At 42.2% G+C, this 25,618-nt stretch overlaps 1 protein-coding gene across 6 annotated transcripts in view; it reads left to right on the top strand.

Moving 5' to 3' along the window:
- SCML2 (Scm polycomb group protein like 2) overlaps positions 1–25,296 on the top strand; it is a 141,563-nt gene extending 116,267 nt beyond the window's left edge. For all 6 annotated transcript variants that reach the window (XM_030202289.1, XM_030202291.1, XM_030202288.1 and 3 more), the window contains 5 exons: positions 9,722–9,904; positions 12,028–12,141; positions 12,488–12,769; positions 17,531–17,694; positions 24,721–25,296. In XM_030202289.1, coding sequence (XP_030058149.1) covers positions 9,722–9,904; positions 12,028–12,141; positions 12,488–12,769; positions 17,531–17,694; positions 24,721–24,846 — 869 coding nt within the window. In that variant the 3' untranslated portion in view covers positions 24,847–25,296. The remainder of the gene's footprint in view (positions 1–9,721; positions 9,905–12,027; positions 12,142–12,487; positions 12,770–17,530; positions 17,695–24,720) is intronic.
- The last annotated feature ends 322 nt before the right edge of the window (positions 25,297–25,618 follow it).

Below are 25,618 nucleotides of genomic sequence, written 5' to 3' on the forward strand. Positions count from 1 at the left end.
AAGTTTAATTTTTCATATTAAAACTTTCTGCTGTTATAATTAATCAGGATAGGATTTTATCAGATCAAACGTATTGCAGTTCTTAGGAACTATTGTGTAAGGAACCAGAGAGTTAATGTTTGAGAAAGTATGACAATTCTAACTGCGTTATTACTTTACTTACTCAGATAGACAGCCGTAATCATTATGTGTTCATATGAAAGCTGAAACTGTCAATTCTACACTTAATACGACAGCTCCTTTAAGGCAAAAATTTCTAATGTCTTCTACTGTGTTTTTTAAAATAACGGCAATCTAAATTTCATTACTACCAGCATATCGCTTGATTCTGTTAAGTAAGGGTTAATTTTTAGTTTCCGGACTAAGGCTTCCTAGAAGCATTGTAATGTGATCACAGGAAACCACACTAGGACAAAGAAGGAGAAAGCTGGGTTTTTTTTAAAGGGGAAAGTCAAGTAATATATGTTTGAAGGTGTGGCACGATAAGGTCTATCAAACTGTCACTTGCAGCACAAAAAGAAAGAAAAACCTGTCTCGGGGTTAAAATCACGGCTCAGAGACAGAATGAGAAAGCATTAGAGTCTCAGACGGTCTATTGTTTAAGGGAAATGAGATAAAAGAGAAAGAAACGCTCAAAAGTCAAAGCAATATGAGCAGAAAATTTTGGAAAGTGGGGGACAACGTCCTAATAAAATGACACAAAAGAGGAGAAAAAAGTATGCCCTGATAAAAGGAGAATGCAGAGTAAGACTAAAATGCAGCGCCATAATTTTAAAAGTGAAAGCAGAAATACATCCGTACAATCTTACATGCTCAGAGGTGCACGTATAACGGACTTGGCAGCATGAGGCATGAAAAGATAAGTCATTTTACAATTATGAGGGGAAACCGGAGTTGAAAGACATGAGAGAGAGTTAGTGAGACGGATTTTAGGAACAATACAGTTGACAGAGGGTTAAAAAGAATACCTGTGTAAATGACTGGTTAACTTGTACCACTTCAGCATAAAACAGGGACAAAAAACGAACGGAAAAGGTGGAAAAAAAAATCACTTTCTGAGCTTTTAAAAGTGAACTGTAGAGCCTCTTCTGCTGAAGCAGTGCTGGACTGATAAGGCAGCTAAAGTGGGCAATCTTCCCAGATTCTCATGTCCTTGAGATAGTGAACTACAGCACTTGTTAGAGAAAACCTTTAAAAGCTACCGAAAGAAATGGCAGTTTCGGGAGCCTGGATAAGGATAAGGATATTAAAAAAAAAAATGTGAGAAAAAGGGGTTTAGAACTTACAGCTCTTCGGGCAAGTTTATTCGAAGCCCAAGAGGGAGTATATAATCAAGACTCACACCACATGGGACTGAGAAGGAAAAGGGATAGTTTTATAGGGAATCAAAAAAATGATTTCTAGTTTGCACAGGAAGCCAAAAAGGTGTATGTAAGGTGTTAAGTTACCCCAATTGGTACCGTGCGGGCCACACCCTTATAAATTTTACACGGACCACGAACAGTCGGTAGAGCATCAGAGAGGAGGGCAGGGAGGATTATTGTGGCAGAAAAAGGGGGACAAGAACAAAATGTTGTGGAGGAAGGGATTCAGATTGGACTTAAGGAAAGAAAAATGGCTCTGGGGGTGGGGTAAGAGCACAGAACTGAGCAGCTGTGAAAAAGAGCAATCAGTTGAACTACGCAGTAAATAATAAAGAACCGGAAAAGCGCTTCAAAGTGAAAAAGAGCCAAGCCAGATTTTGACAGGTGGAAACCGGTGCCTTGTATGACAACGGCATACAGAGATGAGAAATAAAAAAACAGAGACGGAACAGTATAGGTCACACAAAAAAAAAAAATCCAAATCAGACGGAGTGCAGAGACACACACAAAGATGCAAAAGGAAAAAAGCGGACACTCCTACTGACAAAAAAAAGGGGGAATAAGAGATACTACGCAGTTATTCATGCTGCGCTATGAAAAAGAGCCGAGAAAAGTGTGGACAGGAAGGGGGGGCTGTGGGCTGAGTGGTTAGAGAGAAAGCATAGTGCAGAAGACTGAAAGAATAGAATAGGGTATTCTGTAGTGCAGAAAGCTTTAGATCTTGCATACACCACGAACTCAAAAGGGAAAATACTTAGAGAGATAAGGGGAAAACAGCAGTTGGACGACGGTAAGCAGCTACCAAGCTGAACGCCGTAATTACTGTTTTCAGCTGAATAGGAAAGAAAGTTGTAGGAAGTCCAACAGAAAGAATGAGGAGGAATAGAGTAAAAGGGACAGTCCCGAGACAGTTTTGAAGAGTGATTATAAAAACAGAAACCAGAAGGATTTGAGAGGAGAGCAATCTGAAAGCGTGCTGTTCTCCCAGAGTAAAGGAAATTCCCCCGATACGGGAACATACAGAAGAGAAAAGAGCAGGATTAGACCCAGGGGACTAATAGGAAGAGGTAGATAGAAGAAGTTAGGATGAAGGAGAACAGGAAAAGGGGGAAAGAACAGAATGCATAGTGAGGACAAGGATTTGATAAGGAGGGATTAAGACAGAACGCAGGGTGGGATGGGAAACAGAAAATGCGCAATCTCTAAGGATTGTTAAGCGAGAACGCTAGCATAAAGACCAATCCAAAGATTTTGAACATTGGAATAAACTTACAGCAAAACCCAAATCGCAGTCGCCTGGATTCGTTGTTATGCTTCAATCACACAACAAGCACACTCTTGCGCACATCACGCAAATCAAAGAGATGGACAGGATAGGAGAGAGAAAAGAGGGTGAGAAAAAACAGAACAGAATATTGAAAGACAGAAATGAAGGTTTAAAAAGGGCATAGAAAAGGGCAGAGAAGCAGGTGTGTAAGTTCAGCGCAGGGCATGAAGACAGCAAGAAGGTAAAAGAATATGTAAGATAGGGGTAGTGCTAAAGAAGGGAACCTGCAAAAAACAAAGGAAGAAGACAGAAAAGATAGAGGAGTAGGTAAAAGACAGGGGTAAGAACAAGAAAATTGGACAGAACAATAGTGCCCAATACCCCTGAAGTGGGCAGTGTCCGTGTGAGGCAGAAGGACAGAAAGTAGCGGCAGGGAGAGGCAGGTGAGTATGAGAGAAAGAGAGAGAAGGAAAATAAAGTAACAGAGAGAAACAGAGAACATTTGAACGCACAAAATTAAGTATCCCCTCTTGCGTTCAAAAGAAGACAAAGAAGGATAGCGAGCACTGTCAGCGTTCGGGGCTCACCACTGTTTTAATTCCCCCCCCTTATAGACCTCTTTCTGACTCTGTCATACGGGGGACTAAAGGTACTTATTTCATATAACAGATTCTGTATAGTTTCTCTGACCTCCATTGTCACCCAATCACAAGGTCTATTCTGGGGTGGCATTAGGAGCCGTAATTGAATACTAATTCCCATAACTACTGCTTTCTGTCTTTCTAGATCTAGGTATATTCTGGACCATTTATGTTCCCACCTAAATCTTATTAAACATCTGTCTAAGTTTCTGCAAAGACTGAGTGTCACTTGTATGTGTTGTGATCTACCTTGTGGACTAAATGTTAGGTACAGAGAAGATAGAATCAATAAAAATAGAGACAGAGATAGGTTTAGATAGATAGGTACATTTTATTTCTTACCCAAACACAAGTCTTCAAGTTGATACAAATACAGACATCAGATTCTGGTTTCCGCCGCACAGGGCTTCGCCGTCTGACAGAAGCTTTGGAGAAGACTCTCAAACTAAGCCAAAATCTCCCCTCTTTTATACTCTATCTTCTCCATAGAAGTGAATGATGAGATACCTTGCTCCTAATCTTTCTCACTTTCTGAGATCATACTTTCCCACGCGATCTGCTGTCGGATGTGCCCACCTCCTTCCGTTCTCAGCTACTGCTAATTATCAACATGTTTTGGGAAGCGTTGAGATAACAGTTTCACATCTTCCGGCTGCAATACTTTTCATACCTTTCTCATGAACTCTGTATTACCTCTGTATCATTGTATACCAAAACTAATAAGCTCCATTTTATTCATCTGATCTTTCATTACAGGTGCTATATTTGAATTAAAAGTTGTACCAATTTGTGGCAGGACTCATTGTTCAGACCTGCTTTTTGCAGATTCTCAAATATTAAATCACTTGCTTATTGTTTGGCCTAATCAGTACTTTCCAAGTTGTCATAGGCTGCATAGGCTGCATAGCTCTGGCTATCACTATTCCAGTGGTAGCCTTAAAGCTAGGCCATATATTAACACAGGGTAGAAACAAACAGGAACTAAAGCTTAAAGACACACAGAACAAGAACTAGCACAGCTAGAAAAGCAACAAGTAATCACAGAAGAAAGCACCTCTGAAGACCTCTGTTGCAAAGGCAAAGCCTGAAAGTTCCCAGGTGCTCAATAAAGGTAATTACAGATGATGTCACCGGTGAGGCTTGGCAGCAGAAATACCAAGGCAAGTTGGGAGAGCTGGAACATCAGGCCCGGAATTGAACCTGGAAGCCATCTGGGAAACTGAAAAAAACAGTCCACCGCAACCATAGGACCCAGTCACCTGGAGGCAAGGTGAATGTAGGCATGGAATATAGTCACAATCGTGATTGATACAATAGCTAAGCCAGTATTTAGATATACCAGGCTCAAAGTGCTGGATTTCAAACTTGTAGCAAACTTTTGAACAGATCGGGCTGTTTTTCAAGAGCAGAACATCTTTTATATGGGTCAAAAATGTGTTTTCCTGATGTGTACAGAGTCTCAGCAAAGACGTAAGGCTTTTCTGGCTCTTGGCTCCTAAATTATGCAAAACAGTGGAGAATTTTACTTGTGATGTTCTGTTATATGTTTAGTAAAATTTTAAAATTTATGATATATATTTTATGACCCACTGCAGTTTAAACAATTTCTGGATGATAAGTTTCCTGTGCAGCTGGTTAGAGAACCTCCTGGTTAGATTTAGAGCATTTTGGGGATTAATATAGTCAATACGTTTGACCTTTTCAGTTATAAAATTTGTATTTCTTTCTGATGAATCCTGATAATTGCGTACTATGAGAGGATAATTGGTAAATGCTGTAAAGATTGTTGTTTTTATTTTTTATAGATATTTCAAAATATTACAAGATATACAGTACTTGTCTGGAAAACAGGATCAAAAAAAGGAAAAAAATCCTTCCAAGAACAATTTTTCTTGGAAGAATTTTTTTTCTTTTTTTGATCCTGTTTTCTGGACAAGTACTGTATATCTTGTAATATTTTGAAATATCTATTAAGGAAAAAAAGCTTGCTGACGTTTGGCCAGATTAAAAGGAGCAATGGATAGCCTATATAATAAAACTCACCCTCAACGTTCTGAGGACACTGACGTCACTGTCAGTTCCTCCGGGCACTTCCTTCCTGTTTGAAGGGTTCGTGGTGGTGAAGCCACCGAAATCACTGTGTTGGGGCCCCGCCCTCGCGTCAAACGTGATGACGTCGAGGGCGGAGCAATGGCGTCAGTGGCTTCACAACCAACGACTCAGCACATTGAAGGTGGCGTTGGTGTGCGTTGACGAGGTCCGCAACAATGGCGGTCAGTGCCTTCACAACGCCGAAGGGGTTCGGGGGGGGGGGGGTTCGGGAGGAAAACCTTGCTAGCGCCCGTTTCATTTGCACCTGAAACGGGCATGTTTTACTAGTTTGTTATGAAAGTGAAGAAAAGAAAACTAGTATGGTTCTTCAAGGAGAAAGCTGACAAATAGTAGTCAAGTACAAAGGATACCTAAAGAAAAAAACAGAGAAAAGAACATCAGGTAAAGCTGACAGAAACAATTAAAGATATCAGGAAAGAAAAAGTGAGGCCAAAAATTAAAAATGAGATGACAAGACTTCATTCAGGTGTGTCCAGGAATGGAAGAAGGCCATTAAGTAGGATTCTGAAACTGGAACATACTGAGGACAGATGTGAGAATGATCAGATTTTAAAAAAATGAAATATTAAATACTTTTGTTCAGTATTTATAGTAAAAAGACCTGGAAGATAACTAGCACAAGTACATATCAAAACGAAGCTGATGTGACACCAGTCGTAGAAGAGGATTTTGTGAAGAACTTGCAGGGCTGAAAGTGGACAAAGCCAAGTGGCCAGATTGAATACATCCAGGAATGGCCTACCATCGGGCAGGCCTGGGCAGCAGCTTCCGGGCAGTGCCAGAGAGCATGAGCAGCCAAAGCAAAATAATAGATTCTGACAACTGCCAAACTTAGAGAAACAACAGGAGGCAGTTTTCAAGTAGCTCTGATTATTTCGGGAGGGGTGCAATGGGCCTGAAATTTAATTGGTGAGGGAAGGTACCAAGACTGAAGGTTTGCTTAGGGCACCTAATACCCTTTCATCAGCCCTAAATACATCCAAGGATACTAAGGGGCCCTTTTACTAAGCTGCATAAACTCGTCAGTTTGGAGTTACGCCCGGCTACTGCGTGGCCAGCGGAAACCGGGCAGTAATTGTCATTCTACGTGCGTAGACGATTACTGCACAGTTACCGCATGAGACCGCAGTCAATGGGTGGCAACAAGGTGTCAGACCCAAAATGGACGCACGCCAATTTTTATTTTGTCGCATGTCCATTTTCTGCAAAAATGTTAAAAAGGCCTTTTTTACAGATGCGCTGAAAAATGGATCTGTTCACACCCAAAACGCGCGCCTACACTAGTGTAGCCCCTTTTTCAGCGCGCCTTAGTAAAAGGACCCCTGTGGGAGCTCAGAAGTTCTAATGGGTCCCCTAAAGGATACGCTCAACAGACAGCTGCAGTTGGGAGAGGTTCCATATGATTTGAAAAAAGCAGATGGTAGCCCCTCTTTACAAAAGTGGTAGCAAATAAGAATGTGGGTAAGCCTCACATTGGTAGTGGGTAAAATAATGGAGACTCTGCTGAAGGAAAAGATTGAATTTTTTTTGTTTTGTTTTTTTACAGTCCAGTGGGTTGCAGTATTAAAAGCAGCGTGGTTTTACTAGAGGTAGATCATGGCAAATGAACTGATTTCTTTGATCAGTTCGGGTGATCAGAGAATTAGATAACAGCATTGTGGTAACGTGAGCAAGGGCGGGCTGTGGGGCTGGGTAAGACATGCCACACACACTTCGCAAGTGAGAACAAATAATATTTATTAAAGGTGCCTGATAAGGGCTCTAGTTCACTTCACAGGAAAGGAGATATCAATACTCAAAACTAGTTCTGTAACTTACAACACTGTCCTCGGGTGGCCGCCACCTGCAGGGCCACAGCATACATGAATGTCTTTCTCTCAGTAGCAGTTCTTGCTGGTCTCTGGCCCGGTCCCTGGATCCAGAGATACCAAGACAGTCTCTAGCAGGCACACAAGACTGCCTGCGGCCGGCCAGGTCAAAACACAAACTCTTCAAGGTTCCAAGCTGAAATTTGGTCTACCTGAATGTAGTGGTTACAGGTTCTCAGCTTCAGGGTGGAGGCATCTGCATAGGGCATCACTGGTTCCCTCTGGGCCTCTTTAACCTAGATCTGGCCCAGCCTTTTATACTTCCTGGGCCATGCCCAGGGTTGCCAGGTGGAAAATTTTTTTCCCACCCAAACGAGCCCAAATCCAGCCCAAAATCCACCCAAAGTCAAACCCCGCCCCTGACACCCCCACCCCCGCGTCATCACCCCCGCCGTCATCGCCCCCGCCGTCGTCAACCCCGCCCCCACCGTCATCGGCCCCGCCCAGAACGTCACTAACCCCACCCCCCGCGGCCGAAAAAACCGCTTAAAAACCGCCCAAAAGACCCAAAACAAGCCCAAAAAAACGCAACCCGCCGCGGGCAAAAATTTCCCACGGCGGGTCGCGGAAAACCGCCCAATTGGGCGGTAAAACCGCCCACCTGGCAACACTGGCCATGCCCTTCTGGCTCCACCCCTCTTATGTCACTTCTCCTTTGGGTGGGATTCTGAGGTTTTAAGGTGGCTCTGTGAAGGAGAGAGTGGGGGGTAGGCTGGAGGGGGCCACGAGAGAGACAAAGGGGTATGAAAGAGAGAGACAGACTGAGTGAAGGCTGTTGGGGGGATATAAGAGAAACTGATGGGGACCTAGGCTATGGTGATAAGCAAAACACAGGCAATTGCCTCTTTGCTTCACCTCTCTAGAGAATGACAGCTGACAGCATGCTTTGGGAAGGGAGACTATTAACTTTGCAGTTGATTAGTAGAGGAACCTCAATGAACTGATGTACTAAAGTTTCTTTGCCCACAGGCACAAAATAGGTGGGGAGGGGGGAATCTTATTAATCACTTTCTAAAGGAGCTACTCCTAATCTGGGAGGGGATTCCAACCCCCCCCCCCCCCCCCCCAACATCACTGGGGACAATTTTGGAAGGGTGGGAAAGGAGAAGCGAGAAAGGTCTTAGGGTGTTACATGCTGGTTACTAGATGGTTTAATGAAAATTTGTTGAGGCCTGTACTAGAGCATGTACCTGGGAGGATGAGAATAAGACACCACTGCTTTTACACTTTCTCAGAGCCAAATAATACCCCTTTGCAAACTTTTTTCTATGAACTATTTCTCCTAACAGTCGCTCTTATACACAAAATTATTTTAGATAAAATATGTTTTTTAAAACTCGCGTGGAATTTTAAAATCTCTAGCTGTACGTTTCTGAAACTTTACACACTTTCTTGAGGATTTCTAGTTTGCCTTTTCTTTCATAAGTTTTGAGACCCACTGATATACACAGTCCTGTTTTACTCACCAACAAAAAATCATGCATACATAAATGAAAGCAGTGGTGATTCAGGACCAAACCCTGAGGCAGGTTCCCAAAATATGGACCATGTCAATGTGGGTCTGTTTACATTTCACGAGATTGCAAGTAAAAGCTAAGTAGCATTTTATTAAAAATTATAAAAAATTCTTAGAATGTATTAAAGTTGAAAGACTGATGAGAACTGTAGTGAGTCACTGGGCAGTGAAACCAGTCACTGCTGAGGTCTGCTGAGTAAGTTCCACAACTTTAATATTTATGTTACGTCAGTTCTGGGTTTTATCATTATTAAGATTTATTGCCCCCATTGCTTTAAAGCTTGACTATTGAAATTGATTTACTCACCAGCAAAGGCAGCTTCCGCTGTCAGGAGTCTTTCAGGGATCATATATTCGTTGTTGCCTGAATTATTTAGTAACATAAATACCCATTTGTTTTTATTTTTTTAACAAAATGTTAAGGTTTCTTGGCTTTCTGTTGGAGAGATAGGATCCTGTGGCTTTATGACCTCTCCCCTTTCCGACTACTAACATTACATAGTAACATAGTAGATGACGGCAGAAAAAGACCTGCATGGTCCATCCAGTCTGCCCAAGACAAACTCATATGTGTATACCTTACCTTGAATTTGTACCTGTCTTTTTCAGGGCACAGACTGTATAAGTCTGCCCAGCAGTATTTCCCGCCTCCCAACCACCAGTCCCGCCTCCCATCACCGGCTCTGGTACAGACCGTATAAGTCTGCCCTCCCCTATCCTCGCCTCCCAACCACCAACCCCTCTTCCCCCCACCTGCTCCGCCACCCAATTTCGGCTAAGCTTCTGAGGATCCCTTCCTTCTGCACAGGATTCCTTTAAGCATATCCCACGCATGTTTGAATTCCATTACCGTTTTCATCTCCACCACCTCCCGCGGGAGGGCATTCCAAGCTAACATTAGTAAGACTTGACATTAGAATGCTGGAATTTGATCTTTACGTTTTCCTTTTCAGCATCCTTTGATGGGGAGAAGCACGCTGTCAATCTTCCTCCGGTAAACAGTGCATCATATGTCCTACGATTTCTGGAAAAACTCTGTCACAGTCTACAGTGTGATAATCTCTTTAGCAGCCAGCCTTTCAGCCCTTATGTAGGAAGTGCACATAGCCCACTGGAATATGATAAAAATAAATCAGGTAATATAAAAAATTTGGAAATTTAAATAAAAAGAACCTCAAACATATTGGAGCATGCTATTTGTAGCTCATTTGCTCTTCTGAACCCAGTTTATGATGAATGATAAAGCTTAATTTTATTATGTGTGCAAAAATATGAAAATACTTTTATTACTTCCTAACACTGGTGTAATATTTTATTATATACTGCCTGCAAGCTTGAAAGCTATTGAAGCTGTGTACGTTAGGTACAGTAGATATTTTTCAACAGAAAAGGGTTTTCCAGGATTTTTATGTTTAAAGCATTTTTATTAGTTTCAAGAAATTAACCAATAACGCAGATAAAGCAGTAAGGAGAAATCAACAATACAGTTTAAGTACTATCTTCCCTTCCTCCCTTCCGCACCCCACCCTCTCCTTTCCCATATAGGGATACTTTAACACCACGGTTTGCAAAGAAATACCAAGAAGTACAATCAGATAAAAAGAAACAAATTAAGGGAAGTTCAGAATTCTACTACACACCACCGTCCCCCAAAGTAATCCAAACGGTTCCCTAATCTGGCGTAGTTGAATACCCCTTATGGAATCCATATCAGAAGTATCCTAGCGTTCCATGGTAAGCAATTGTAGCGTTTGTATATGCCATAGTGCCATTGTAGGATGATCAGCCGTAATCCACACCAATAAAATAGTTTTCTGAGCCATCAGTACAGTTCTCAGAAATGATTAGTCCCCTTGGAACAGGGCGAGCTATACGGTACTGACCAAACACACTAGGTATTAATTCAATATTACACCGCCACTGGAGACAGAGGTCAGCACGTTTGCCCAAAATTGCAATACCGGGGGGCAGAACCAGAACATATGGCCTAAAGTTACCTTATCAGCATTGCATTTCAGGCAACAACCTGGGGGCTGCAACGAACCTTCAAAGGCTAAATATGGCAAAACATAAAGTCATAATAGAAATGTATATTATAATTGTTTTCCAGGGTTTTTAAAGTGCAAATAACATTAGCCAAAGTAATTTCAGACCAGCCTGAGAAGACGAAATTATAATTTTCATACGACCCTCAACCAGTTCAAAGAACACACATGAACACCTGTAGCTCTTCCACAAGTAAATAACTTGTGTTTCTTTGCATTATTTTGAACAGTCCAAAGCATGAAAGCATTGGATGAACCCAAGTCAATTATATAATAATATATTCAAATTAAACAAAACATTTCAACAAAGTAGAGCCCATAGAAATTGGGGGAAGTACAGACTAGTCAAAAATATTTCCTTAGCATCCACATCAGATGAATCCAGAGATTTACATAAGTACATAAGTATTGCCATACTGGGAAAGACCAAAGGTCCATCAAGCCCAGCATCCTGTTTCCAACAGTGGCCAATCCAGGTCACAAGTACCTGGCAGAAACCCAAACAATAGTAACATTCCATGTAGAACCCCAAAGAGTAGCAAGATTCTAGAATTCTAAAGAATAACAAGATTCCATACAGAATTTCAAAGTGTATAGCAACATTCCATTTAGAACCCTAAAGAGTAGCAAGATTCCATTCAGAATCCTAAGTACATAAGTGTTGCCATACTGGGAAAGACCAAAGGTCCATCAAGCCCAGCATCCTGTTTCCAACAATGGCCAATCCAGGTCACAAATGCCTGGCAAGATCCCAAAAAAGTAAAAAAACATTTTATACTGCTTATCCCAGAAATAGTGGATTTTCCCCAATTCCATTTAATAATGGTCTATGGACTTTTCCTTTTTTAAACTCCGCTAAGCTAACCACCTTTACCATATTCTCTGTCAACGAATTCCAGAGTTTAATTACACGTTGAGTGAAGAAAATGTTTCTCCGATTCGTTTTAAATTTCCTACATTGTAGCTTCATCGCATGTCCCCTAGTCCTAGTATTTTTGGAAAGCGTGAACAGACGCTTCACATCTACCCGTTCAACTCCACTCATTATTTTATAGACCTCTATCATATCTCCCCTCAGCCGCCTTTTCTCCAAGCTGAAGAGCCCTAGCCGCTTTAGCCTTTCAATTTGAGGAAAAAATGCAATACGAGGCATATAATCGGTATTTAGATTTCTCAAATATTCTTTCTCATAATAACTATTGTTTTTTTTACAGCAAAAGAAGAAATACCAGAAAGCAGAAATGTTAAAAGATTTTCTCAGGATTCTCCACCTTACACTGCTCCTGTCTCACCTAAACTGGCCAGAACAGAAGCTCACCCTTCTGAAGGTACTGAAACATCACTTTGTATCGATTTTAGTGGGGACTGGGAAGCATAGTCAGGACCTGCAGTAGGATTGAGAAAATGTGCTTTACATAAAAATAAAATCGTATTTATATAGCTGTTATATAATACACAATTCTCTTTAAAGATACAGTAACTTGATAATGCAACAAAACAAACAAAAAAAAAACAACTTATTTTTTGTGCTTTGGAGAAAGCCAAGATCCAAATTTCCCTGCTAAACATAGAAAGAGCTATTTTGAGAAAGAATAACGAAGAAAGGCAAAAACCATTATACGGCTTTCCTGCTAAATATTTTTCCATTTTTATTTTTATTTTTTGGTTATGTAGCAGAAACATTGCCCGCTGAAGAAAATAACACTCTCAAAGAACACAGGTTTTCAGAGGAAACCATGGACTCTGCACTCAATTCAGTAAATGCTCCCAGCCCTTCCCTTCGAAATACCACTGATTACCGTATCTCAGGGAACGCCGCATACTACAGGAGCACCCTTCACCCAGTATCTGCTACCTCAAATTCTGCCCCCATTCTACGGAGGCTGTCATCAAGTTCCCATGGCAATACTAGTTACTATGAAGTAAACAGGAGCCGCATGCAAAGACGGATTGAAGGTAATTTAATCTTTAAAAATGTATACACGGTCTGATACAACATTCCTGAAAATATATATTTTTCTTGCACAGCACATAAGAACTTAAGACTAGCCATACTGTGTCAGACCAGTGGTCCATCTAACCCAGTATCCTGCCTCCAACCGTGGCCAATCCAGGTCACAAGTACCTGGTAGAAACTTTTTTTTTCTTCCGGCTCGTTTGGAACTAGTGCTGGAATTCTGGCCTCATGAGCCTTGATTTGCAGCTACCTGAGGATTTTTCCCCAGTGTTAATAAACCTACCCTCCCACTTGTTCCAAGTCTGGTCATTGCTGCAATGGCCTAAGGCTAGGAACTGTGTGTCATCAGCTCTATATCTGACCACCAGGTAGCCCCCTTAACAGTGACCTCTGCAGCATCCCTGTGCCCAGTGTGCAGAAGGCTCAGTCCAGGAATTAGACTGGGGATACTATTACTACTACTATTTAACATTTCTAAAGCGCTACTAGGGTTGCGCAGCGCTGTACAATTAACAAAGAAGGACAAAAAGTGCAGTCAATCAAGATTGAGGCAGTCTAGATGTCCTGGATAGAGGTACAGTGGTTAGGTGCCGAAAGCGACATTGAAGAGGTAGGCTTTTAAGCAAGGATTTGAAGATGGGCAGGGAGGGAGCTTGGCGTATGGGCTGAGGGAGTTTATTCTAAGCATAGGGTGAGGCGAGACAGAAAGGGCAGAGTCTGGAGTTGGCGGTGGTGGAGAAGGGTACTGAGAGAGGAGGGATTTGTCCTGTGAGCGGAGGTTACGGGTAGGAGCGTAAGGGGAGATGAGGGTAGAGAGGTAGTGAGGGGCTGCAGATTGAGTGCATTTGTAGGTTAGTAGGATACTTTACATCACAGCATTGCCACTGGGATGGCCCAAAATATTTCGTTTAAACAGGGCTGCGTTTAGATTAAAAATTTTAGCACGATTAATTACACAATTAAACCTTTTTTAAATTCTAGTTAGTCGCACAATTAAATGTGTTTTATTTATTTCCCACTACAGCGCCTTGTGACTCTGAGCAAGTCACGTGACCCTCCTTTGCACAAGGTACAAAATAAGTACCTTTATATATTGTGTAAATCACTTTGATTGTAACCACAGAAAGGCGACATATTAAATCCCATCCTCTTCTTCCCTAAAGGTCTGATAATCTCTCCTCCCCCCCCCCCCCCCCCCACCTCGATCCAGCATATCTCCCTTTCTATCTCCTCTTCCCCCAGATCCATTATCTTTCTCTCCTGGAGTCAGTTATCTGTCTCTCTCTCCCTCTCCTCTCCACCTCTACTACTACTACTGTTTAGCATTTCTATAGCGCTTCAAGGCGTACGCAGCGCTGCACAAACTTAGAAGAAAGACAGTCCCTGCTCAAAGAGCTTACAATCTAGTAGACAAAAAATAAAGCAAACAAATCAATTAATGTGTAGAGGAAATAGGAGAGGAGGGTAGGTGGAGGCGAGTGGATACAAGTGGTTACGAGTCAAAAGCAATGTTAAAGAGGTGGGCTTTCAATCTAGATTTAAAGATGGGACAAGACGTAGCACAAACTTGGTGGTGAACAGCACCAAGCTCTTCTCGTGACTGCTGGAGTTCACCGCCTCAGCTGTAGCTTTCACTGGTGATCCCCTCCAGTTCTGCTCACAGATGTGCAGCTCACTCCCCCACTTGGGGTTCAGCATCTGCCTGCCCTCCCCTCCCAGTCTACCTTTCAAGATGGTCTTCTGTTGGTCCCCAGCATGGGCAGGACGGATTAGCGGAAAAGCTATGGACTAGGCTTCAGGCCTCGTATGGCAACACTGCCACTGCCAGAGACCAACAGAAGACCACATTTTAAGGTAGATCGGTGTGGGCGAAATGTTGAATTGGCAGGTGGGGGGTGATTGCATTTCAGTACTAGTGAATTAATGTGGGATAATTGATCCCACATTAATTCACTAGTATTCCCATATATCTTTGTTCCCTAGGAAGGAACACACATATATTGCTTCATAGTTTATTTATTTATTTATTGCATTTGTATCCCACATTTTCCCACCTTTTTGCAGGTTCAATGTGGCTTACATAATTCTGGTCTTACTCCTACATCTCCCCCCCCCCCCCCCCCCCCCCCCCCAGGTCCAGGTTCAAAATTTGGATGTTTCAGTTTGTAAAATGAATGTTCTTGCTGGACATTTCTAGTGCATGGATGTCCAGCTCACGTATTTTGGAACAGGCTGTATCCTGTTCGAAAATACATGTGAGCTGCACATCTGTTTGGGACATTCTGACTTGAGCATCCCTATTATGACTTGGGCATCCTTTTCAAAATGCCCTTCATAGTGTCACTAGGAGGTTTTTATTTATTTTAAAGTTTTGTGCTTTATGCATTGTTTTATTGCTTTGTACCAAGTAGTATATCAAATTAATGAATGGAACAGAAGGAAAAATGGCATTTAAGTTATTTCTCAAGTTTGTGTCTATTTACATAAGTACATTATTGCCATAGTGGGACAGACCAAAGGCCCATCAAGCATCCTGTTTCCAGCAGTGCCAGTCCAGGTCACAAATAATTGGCAAGATCCCAAAAAAGTAAAAAAACATTTTATGCTGCTTATTTCAGAAATAGTGGATTTTCCCTAAGTCCAATTTAATAATGGTCTATGGACTTTGCCTTTAGGAAGCCGTCCAAACCTTTTTTTAAACTCTGCTAAGCTAACCGCCTTTACCACATTCTCTGGCAGTGAATTCCAGAGTTTAATTACATGTTGAGTGAAGAAACATTTTCTCCGATTCATTTTAAATTTACTACATTGTAGCTTCATCACATGCCCCCTAGTCCTTGAATATTATCATCATAGCTAGGAGCTTTGGTAAGGCCTGACTTTGGTTCAGGATCTAAAAATGATAGAAAAGCTTACAGGGCTGTAACTCTAATTTGAACTCTGGAGTTACAGTAAAACTCATGAGCTATTGTGACACCACCATGCAGCAAAATGAGGAAGGGGCTAGGGTGCAAAAACCTCAATAACAGGATGGTACGGTCTACCAATAGGGCAGAGTCAGTTACACCCAGGAAGATATGGTCAAAAATGTAGAACTGAGTGGTCTCGCAAGAAGATGACCAAGCTTTTTGAGCAATGCTAAAAAAAGCCAAGCACGTACGGTAAATGTTAACATATATGGTCACTAAGGAATTGACCACAATATTAACATATATCCAATAAGGTGTGAATATGTACTTTTATCTGTATCCTGGATGAGCATATAAAAATGAGTGTACTTCCTATTTCAATGGAGAATCTAGTCTCAAATGGACAGCTAGTCCCCCAAAAGCAATTGTCGATTATAATTGTAATTTGGTGAGTAGAGAGTAAAAATAAAAATATCTAATTGCTTTTCTATCCAAACGCAGCCTTGGGTGATTTATTTATTCCTAGGTATTGGTGGGTGGACCACCATATTGAGAGGGATAAATACACCCAGAAAAATACATCCTAGTATTTTTTGAAAGCATAAACAGATATTCACGTCTACCTGTTCACTCATTATTTTATAGACCTCTATCATATCTCCCCTCAGCCACCTTTTCTCCAACCTGAAGAGCCGTAGCCGCTTTAGCCTTTCCTCATAGGGAAGTCGTCCCATCCCTTTTATTATTTTCGTCGCCCTTCTCTGCACCTTTTCTAATTCCACTATATCTTTTTTGCGATGCGGCGACCAGAATTGAACACAATATTCGAGGTGCGGTCGCACCATGGAGCGATACAAAGGCATTATAACATCCTCATTTTTGTTTTCCATTTCTTTCCTAATAATACCCAACATTCTATTTGCTTTCTTAGCCGTAGCAGCACACTGAGCAGAAGGTTTCAACATATCATCAACGACAACATCTAGATCCCTTTCTTGTTCTGTAACTGTAACGTGGAACCTTGCATGACGTAGCTATAATTTGGGTTCCTCTTTCCCACATGTATCACTTTGACCTTGCTCACATTAAATGTCATCTGCCATTTAGACGCCCAGTCTCCCAGTCTTGTAAGGTCCTCTTGTAATTTTTCACAATCCTCCCGCGATTTAACGACTTTGAATAACTTTGTGTCATCAGCAAATTGAATTACTTCACTAGTTACTCCCATCTCTAGGTCATTTATAAGTATGTTAAAAAGCAGCGGTCCCAGCACCGACCCCTGGGGAACCCCACTAACTACTCTTCTCCATTGAGAACACTGACCATCTAACCCTACTCTCTGTTTTCTATGTTTTAACCAGTTTTTAATCCTCAATAGGAGAGTACCTCCTATCCCATGACTCTCCAGTTTCCTCTGGAGTCTTTCATGAGGTACTTTGTCATTGTGAAAATCCAGATACACAATATCAACCGGCTCACCTTTATCCACATGTTTGTTCACCCCTTCAAAGAAATGTAATAGATTGATGAGGCAAGATTTCCCTTCACTAAATCCGTGTTGGCTTTGTCTCATTAATCCATGCTTTTGAATATGCTCTGTAATTTTGTTCTTTATAATAGTCTCTACCATTTTGCCCGGCGACATCAGACTCACTGGTGTATAATTTCCCGGATCTTGCTGCATTAATATATGGGCTACCGGTAGTCTGTCTAAGTGATACATAGATAAATTAGGGACCTTAACATGACATTTAGAAAGTAATGTTACGTTGTCATAGCTATAGTAAAGACTTTGGAATGATTCTGAATACATTAACATTTTATCATTTTTCTGTCATACTGTGCTTGAAGCTGCAAGTTCCACGACTGGACCTGATCTTCATGTGTCAGATCGTGAGCCTTCAAGATTATTCAGTAAGGATCCTTCCACTTGGTCTATAGAGGAAGTCATACGATTTGTGAGGGAAGCTGATCCTCAGGCGTTGGCACCACATGCTGAACTCTTCAGGAGACATGTAAGAGCATTTAAATCTTTTGTGTTGATCTTCAGGGTATTTTGACCCTCCTGAGAAGCATATTAGAGAGCTGCACGGCTTCCGTCCCCGCGGGAATCCCGCGGAACCCGCGGGATTCCCACGGGGACGGAGGCAGTTCCTGCGGGGTTCCCGTGGGGATGGAACCAGTTCTGCGGGGTTCCCACGGGGACGGAGGCAGTTCCTGCGGGGTTCCCGCGGGGATGGAACCAGTTCTGTGGGCTTCCCATGGAAGTGTAAGCTGCACCTGCACCAGCCTCTCATCTACCGAATACCAATTTATTTGAGTGCTGTCTCCTCCTCCTCTTCTTCCTTGCTTTAACAGCATAAATGTGGAAAGTCTTCCATTAAGGAGGTGGTAGAGTCACAAATGATGACGGAATTCAAAAAGGCGTGCTAACCTTAAATGGCTGCATGTGTGTGGATATGTCAAGTGACGCTTAGATGGCGACTCTGGCTGTGATGAACTAGAGCTGATACCTGGCAGACTTGTATGCTCTGTGTCTCATACATGGCAATCTGGTGTAGGATGGGCTGGAAAGGGCTTAGACAGCAACTTCAGTGGCTGGAACATAAGGACAGTGCTGGACAGACTTTTACGGTTTGTGTCCCACAAATGAGAACATGAATAGGCTGGAGTGGGCTTCGATGGCAACTCCAGCAGTTGGAACATAAGGATGGGGCCAGATAGACTTCTGTGGTCTTTGTTCCAGAAACACGAAAGAAAGACCATAATCAAGTATATAATGTCACACTCGTTGATTTAATGATGAATTGATCATGAGTGTGACTATTGGGCAGAGTGGATGGACCGTTCAGGTCTATTTGCTGTCACTTACTATGTTACTATTAATCCTCTTTGCTTCCAGACTGGTGCACAGACCTCAGCTCTGACACAGGCATGACAATCAGATGTCACCTGACCTACTGGCGCGTGCATGTGGCGACCTCTCAGCACACACTGCCAGTGAATCAGAGACAAATCTTACATGTGCACACCAGAGTGTTCCAAGTTCCAACTTCCGTTCCTTCCTTGCCTACAGTGCTGTGGCTCAAATCCAGAGAGAGACTGAGGGAGCTGACTGGAACTTTCTTTTATGTACTATTAAATTCTTACGGGGATGGGTTAAATTTTTGCGGGGACGGGTGGGGACGGGTTGGGATGGTTTAAAGTTTTGCGGGGATGGGTGGGGATGGGTAAGATTCCAGTGGGGATGGGTGGGGACGGGTAAGATTCCAGCAGGGACGGGCGGGGATGGGTAAGATTTCTGTCCCGTCAACTCTCTAAAGCATATCTCTTTTTACTTCCCATTATGTTTCATGCCAAAAATAATTCCTCCTCTCCTCTCTCTCTCTCCAATGCTTTACCAATTGCTAGAGCAAATTGGGCTATAATTTGGAAATCAAATCCCTTCTTTCTAGGACTTCATATTGTACAGTTCTCATGTAATTTTTGCTATATTGCATTTGTGATGCTAATTTCAACACAAACTTACATGAAATTACTTTTGAGATGGCCAAAGAGTTCATTAAGATGATTGAGCTAGTTGGAACCTTTTCCCATACAGGTTGATTTCATTCTGGTTTGAAAGTACAAAATGATCTTCAGCCATTTAGAAGCACATACTATGTTGGATTAAACAGAATAAAAAGATAGCATGTTTAGTATTTTTTAATATAAAATCTATTTAATCTTTTTAAAAGAAGCATTTTAAAATAATGGTGCCTTTAAGTTTGCTAAGCTAATTTTCAGTTGTGGGAGTAGTTGCAGTTCCACTGAAATACGCTATTTATTGCATGGGTATCAGAGGTATTGAGCAGCTTTCAGCAAGAACAGAAGAGGATTGGACAGTTTAAAAGGTCATCAGTTGCCACCAGACCCAAACTAGCAGGTCAGGAGCTGACATGGCAAAAATGAGGAGGTCTACCAGACTTGAAACCTGTAATTGTGATGAGAGGAAAACCATATAACAGTTTTTCGCTGCCAGTTGCTTGAAGATGGTACCTTCACAGTGCAGAATCTTACTAAGCCCAATTCATGAGCACTGAGACCTTAAGTATGACTTTGAATAGACAGAAGAAGAATTAATCTTACCAGAAGGGGAAAATACCTCCAAGGTTTTTTTTCTCTGTAATTTGAGGCCTTGGAATATACCAGAAACTCTTTACTGTCCCTGGTGGCTTGGAGCTTCTGCTCTCCCTTTCAAGCAGCTGCATTGTTTTTAGAGGTTAAGGTGCATATACTACTACTACTTATATAAAGCAGATCTCTAAATTACAGGGAAACATTTATATTAAGAGAGCTAGTTTGCCCTTCTGAGGGAGCATATTGACTGTGCTGATATGCTACTTTGATAATTTGATTCAGAAAGTATTGGAAAATGTCAGTTTGAATATTGTTTTTTTACAAAACTATATGTACAGTGAAACCTCGGTTTTCGTCGATGCGTCCGAAAATAATCGACGAAAACCAAGGCAATTTATTTTAAATTCTTTTAAATGAATAAAGAGACTAATCCTGCTATATAAATGATGATGCGGCACGTCACACAACGCTTCAGATATTATAACAGGCTGTAACAGCGACAACAAGCTACCAAGGGCAAATCAGCGCCCCGATCAAGAAGACTCCGGATTCCCCTGCCCTGCTTACCTCCGCCTACCCCCCAGTGCACGTCCCCAACTAGCAACTACTTACAACGCACCACATCCGCAAATCGCTATTCCGTCCCGCCCTCACTGATCTCCAACACACACCTCCTCCACCAGCCCCTGTCTAACGATCCCACACACTTAAACACACCCACCTCCTGCTCCCGCCCTTCAAAAACGCTAAACAAATGCAAACAGGAACAAGGGGAAGGGGGGGAGTGGCACTAGAAATATCCCACGCCTTCCACACCAACAGCCAGCCAATGCAATTAACGCACATGATGTAAAACACACCCACTTCCTGCTCCCGACCTTCAAAAACGCTAAACAAATGTAAACAGGAACAAGGGGAAGGGGGGAGTGGCACTAGAAATATCCCACGCCTTCCACACCAACAGCCAGCCAATGCAATTAACGCACATGATGTAAAACACACCCACCTCCTGCTCCCGCCCTTCAAAAACGCTAAACAAATGTAAACAGGAACAAGGGGAAGGGGGGAGTGGCACTAGAAATATCCCACGCCTTCCACACCAACAGCCAGCCAATGCAATTAACGCATATGTTGTAAAACACACCCACCTTCTGCGCACACCCTCAAATCACTAGCAATAAATGAACATTTAACATGGCATTTACCGACGAATTCCGAGGCGACCGACGAAAACCGGGACAAAAATTTCGCGAAAAAAATCAACGATAACTGAAAACGACGAAATCCGACGTCAACGAAAACTGAGGTTTCACTGTATTTGCGAGGGTTTTTTTTCCCCAAGAATAGAATGTAATTGTAAGCATATACAGTATGAAGGTTTAATGAAAAGTAATGCCTCCACTTCCGTAATTGATCAACAGATGGCAGCATTTGTTCTTGAAATCTCTTCCTTCACCTCAGTTGGCAAGACATATCTGTGTGAAGAGGCTGTTTTGTTGTTGCTTGTAAAATAGAAGTATGCATTGAGCACTCGGTGCGGTTTAAGCAACATGCCTTGGTAGGATTTCTGACTGTTAAAGGAGTCCCTCCAATTGAAATTCACACCACGGAATGCAGATTGTTTATTGGTATGACGGTGGTAATGTGAGTACTGTCGCAACCCTGAAAACTTTGAGAGAATGATTGAGAAGAGTTTGGAAGCACAAGAAGGAAATTTTGTTGCGACATGACAGTGCAAAACACCATAGAGGCAATTGCGAAGATGGGTCTCACAGTCTTACCCCATCTGTCGTACAGCCCAAACTTAGTGCCATACAATTTCCATCTTTTTCTAAAATTGAAAATACCTTTGGGGACATCTTTTCAGCTCGATTGAAGAGATGGAAAGGACTGTGAGCAATTGGTGAATAGATGATGTGCAGTTCTTTCATGAAAGCCTTCTTTCACGTTGGCAGAAATATGTGGCAAACGGTGGCAACTATATAGAAAAATAAAGACATGAAATAAAAAGCAAGTTTCATTTATTTTTATTTTTTATTCATTAAAATATCTTCAGTTAAACAAAAGTTATGGAAGTGGGTGCCTTACTTTTCATTTAACCCTTGTAGTTTTAGTAAAGTATTACGTACTACTGCAGATATTTTACTAGACAGGAGGTCGTGTTAGAAGTCTTTCAAGGCATTTACATATGTAAACAGCAGCACCCACAGTTTGGAAGGTTTCAAGTTGTTGGTGTGACTTGGGAAGGTTTGCATTTATACCTTATTTTATCATCCTCACTTTAATATTCCCTTATCTCTTGTTTGTCCTGTTTGTCTGTCCTAATTAGATTGTAAGCTCTGTTGAGCAGGGACTGTCTCTTCATGTTCAAGTGTACAGCGCTGCGTATGTCTAGTAGCGCTATAGAAATGATAAGTAGTAGTAGTCTTTGGGATTCTGGAATCTTGCTACTCTTTGGGATTCTGCACAGAATCTTGCTACTCTTTGGGATTCCGGAATCTTGCTACTCTTTGGGATTCCGGAATCTTGCTACTCTTTGTCCTTATCCCTTATCTGGCCTGTTTGTCTGTTCTGAGTAGATTGTAAGCTCTGTCGAGCAGGGACTGTCTCTTCATGTTCAAGTGTACAGCGCTGCGTACATCTAGTAGCGCTATAGAAATAAGTAGTAGTAGTACCTGCTCTGAGCAGATGTCAGCTAACAGCTGGTTTAGACCTGTGGTTTGCAATTGATTGGGCTTACTCTGGTGTTAAAATTTTATGAAAAAGTGTTTTACTCCTCTCCTTAATTTGCTCTTCCTGAACATTCAGTTTTATGAAGTCTGCTGGTGGTACACTTGTAAGGTGCAGACGCCACTTAACGCGTGAAATGGCAGTGCTGTCATTTACACATGTACCCTGTTTCCCTGAAAGTAAGACATCCCCCGAAAATAAGACCTAGTAGAGGTTTTCCTGAATTGATAGATATAAGGCCTCCCCCGAAAGTAAGACCTAGCAAATTTTTGTTTGAAAGCAGGGCCGCCGAGAGCTGGACAAGGCCGCCCCCCCCCCCCACCCGAGGTCGCCAGGCCCCCCCTCCATCGCTCCCGGAACTAACCTTAAATGCCTCCTTTCACCTTCGCAGCAAGCAGCAGCAGGGCACACCTCTTCTTCCTTCCGTGCCCCGCCCTCGCGGACGTTACATCAGGCGAGGGCGGGACACGGAAGGAAGGAGTGGCCTGCCCTGCTGCTGCTTGCTGCGAAGGTGAAAGGAGGCATTTAAAGTTAGTTCCAGGAACGACGGAGGGCGGGCGGGCCAACCCCTATCCAACCCCGATGTTTCCTTGAAAAATAAGACAGCCCCTGAAAATAAGACCTAGCGCATTTTTGGGAGCAAAAATTAATATAAGACAGTGTCTTATTTTTGGGGAAACAAGGTAGAAGCCCCAGTGATGCTGCTCTTTTTTTAAACCTGTTTCTTTGTAAAATAACTGCCATCAGATACACATGTAATTTATGCAGCTTTAGAGGTATTGTAAAGAAGACTCCATGTTCAGCATGCATCTTGTAAAATGCCTCAACCAACTCAATAGCTTTCAGGCTTGTAGGTAGTTATATAAATAATCATCAGTGATAATAAGCATTCTGACTCAGATGTCCATTTGTCTACCAGATACTCTTGTGCCAAAATCAGGCTTTCAGCAAAGATGAACAGAGGCTCAACACGTACCAGCTTTTATTATTTGTGCATTCAATATATTAAAGGGAACAAAAGATACTGTGATGTGAAAAATATAGAGAAAGGGACCGGCAGCATCAGATATAGAACAGCAGCCAGGCTATTACGTCTCCTATAGCGCTCAGCTGTTCCAGACCCTTGAGCCTACTGCATAACATCAACCACTTGCCAAGCCGGACCCGAGGTCTTTTGACAATTGTACTTTATTTAAATATCACATGTGAACATGTGCTTAAGAATAAAAATGCAAAATTTCAACAAAATTTCAAATTGCAGCAAAATATAGAATTGAAATGCTACCAAAATCTTGGGCACCTCAATAAAAATATGAAAGTAGCGACTGCTTATCTGCATAAGCAGAGTCAGCGCTGATGAAAGAACTTTTTTACCGCTCGACGCAGATACCCATGTCTCAAACAGCATTTCGGTCCAAACACCTGCTTCCAGGGACTGTAGAATGTGGCCACAAGTTGCGGCCGGCACCCCTACTCACCAAAAAATGGCTCAGGAGGGCAGAGCACTATAGGACACCAAATAGCCTGGCCACTGTTCTATATCTGATGCTGCCGTTTCCTTTCTCTGTTTTTCACATCACAGTATCTTTTGTTCCCTTTGATATATTGAACAAGCAAAAAAAAAAAAAAAGCCCGTTTCTGCAAAAATGAAACTAGGAAGGCTTTTGTTTAAGCGATTTCTCGTCTCTCCCCTGCCCTCCCATCCATGTCCAGCGACTCGCCCCAGCCCCCACCTTGCCCCCCTTTTAAGCACCCGAGTTCCAGTTCAACCCCAGCCCTCACCTGCCCACCCTCTTCTCCCACAACAGCCCTCCTTTCCTTCCTGCCACCCTTCCTTTAAAACTTGTATTTTACCTCAAGTCGCAGCAGCATCAGTGAAAGCGGCAGGCTCGGCTCGCCTCCAGCCTTCCCTTTCCTTCTCTTTGTGTCCCGCCCTCCTCTGACGTAATATCCTCTTTCCACGAGGGCGGGACACAGAGGGAAGGGAAGGCTGGAGGCGAGCCGATTGCATATACCTCATTTGCATACGGTTACGAACCCAGCCAGCCAGCCATCCAGGGACGCAGATTAACGAATTATTATATAGGAGATGTTTATTGATCACCAGTTTCCCCTTTTTTCTTAACTGTTTATTATTTGTGCATCAAACTTATTACAGTACTGACCTAACTGTATTTCTTTCACTTATACAGGAAATTGATGGCAAGGCATTACTTTTACTGAGGAGCGATATGGTAATGAAATACATGGGACTGAAACTCGGTCCGGCGTTAAAGCTCTGCTATCACATTGAGAGACTTAAACAAGGAAAATACTAGCAAAGTCAGACGATGGTTACGTTGTCACAAACTTACCTCAGGTTTAAGAAAACAGTCCTTTTAATTACAAGTCTCGTGACTTCAGCAGGCTTAAATGTTCTTCGGAATGCATCGAACTCCACCTGTTGCAATGAAGGGACCCATTTTTAAGCTCCACTAAGTCTAAGCTTTTCAGCAAAAGCATCTATCGGAAAAGTAGATGACACTCATCTGGCACAGCGTTTAGAAAAGACAAATGGAGCGCTCTCGTTTGTGTCGCTCATTACAGGAGACGGCGAGACCTCTTCCGTTAACAGCCTTCCACTGTCATGTTCCAGTTCAGAACCAAAAGAGCTAATTCCAAAGGAAAGCAAACCCAGCAGCATCAGGAATTAACATTACTTTATGGTGATGGTCGGAAATACACAATTCTGAATCGAATTCCAAATTACGTGAAAGGAGTTTGGGGGGGGGGGGGAAAAAACAGCAGCTGGTTTCATTTCTAGTAAAAACTTAGCTGTATCTGGTGCTCCAAAGGAGCAGCGTGACTTCAGTTTGACTTTGATATACAGATTTCCATGAGGGGAATAGCCATATCAAAAAAGATTTTTTTTTTTATAATACAAACAAGCTTTTATAAAGTGTAGTTTATCAGTTTTCTGGCAAGTTATGCAGGCAGTATTTCCTGTTTTATTGAGAGGTTTTATTATCTTAGGTATGAATAAGCTTCCAGATTTTTCTGGGAAAAAAATATTCATTTCTTGACACTCTTGCCATTTTCATATTTTTGTGA

This window comes from Microcaecilia unicolor, chromosome 4, assembly GCF_901765095.1.
Source record: "Microcaecilia unicolor chromosome 4, aMicUni1.1, whole genome shotgun sequence".
In the NCBI taxonomy this organism is placed as follows: Eukaryota; Metazoa; Chordata; class Amphibia; order Gymnophiona; family Siphonopidae; genus Microcaecilia; species Microcaecilia unicolor.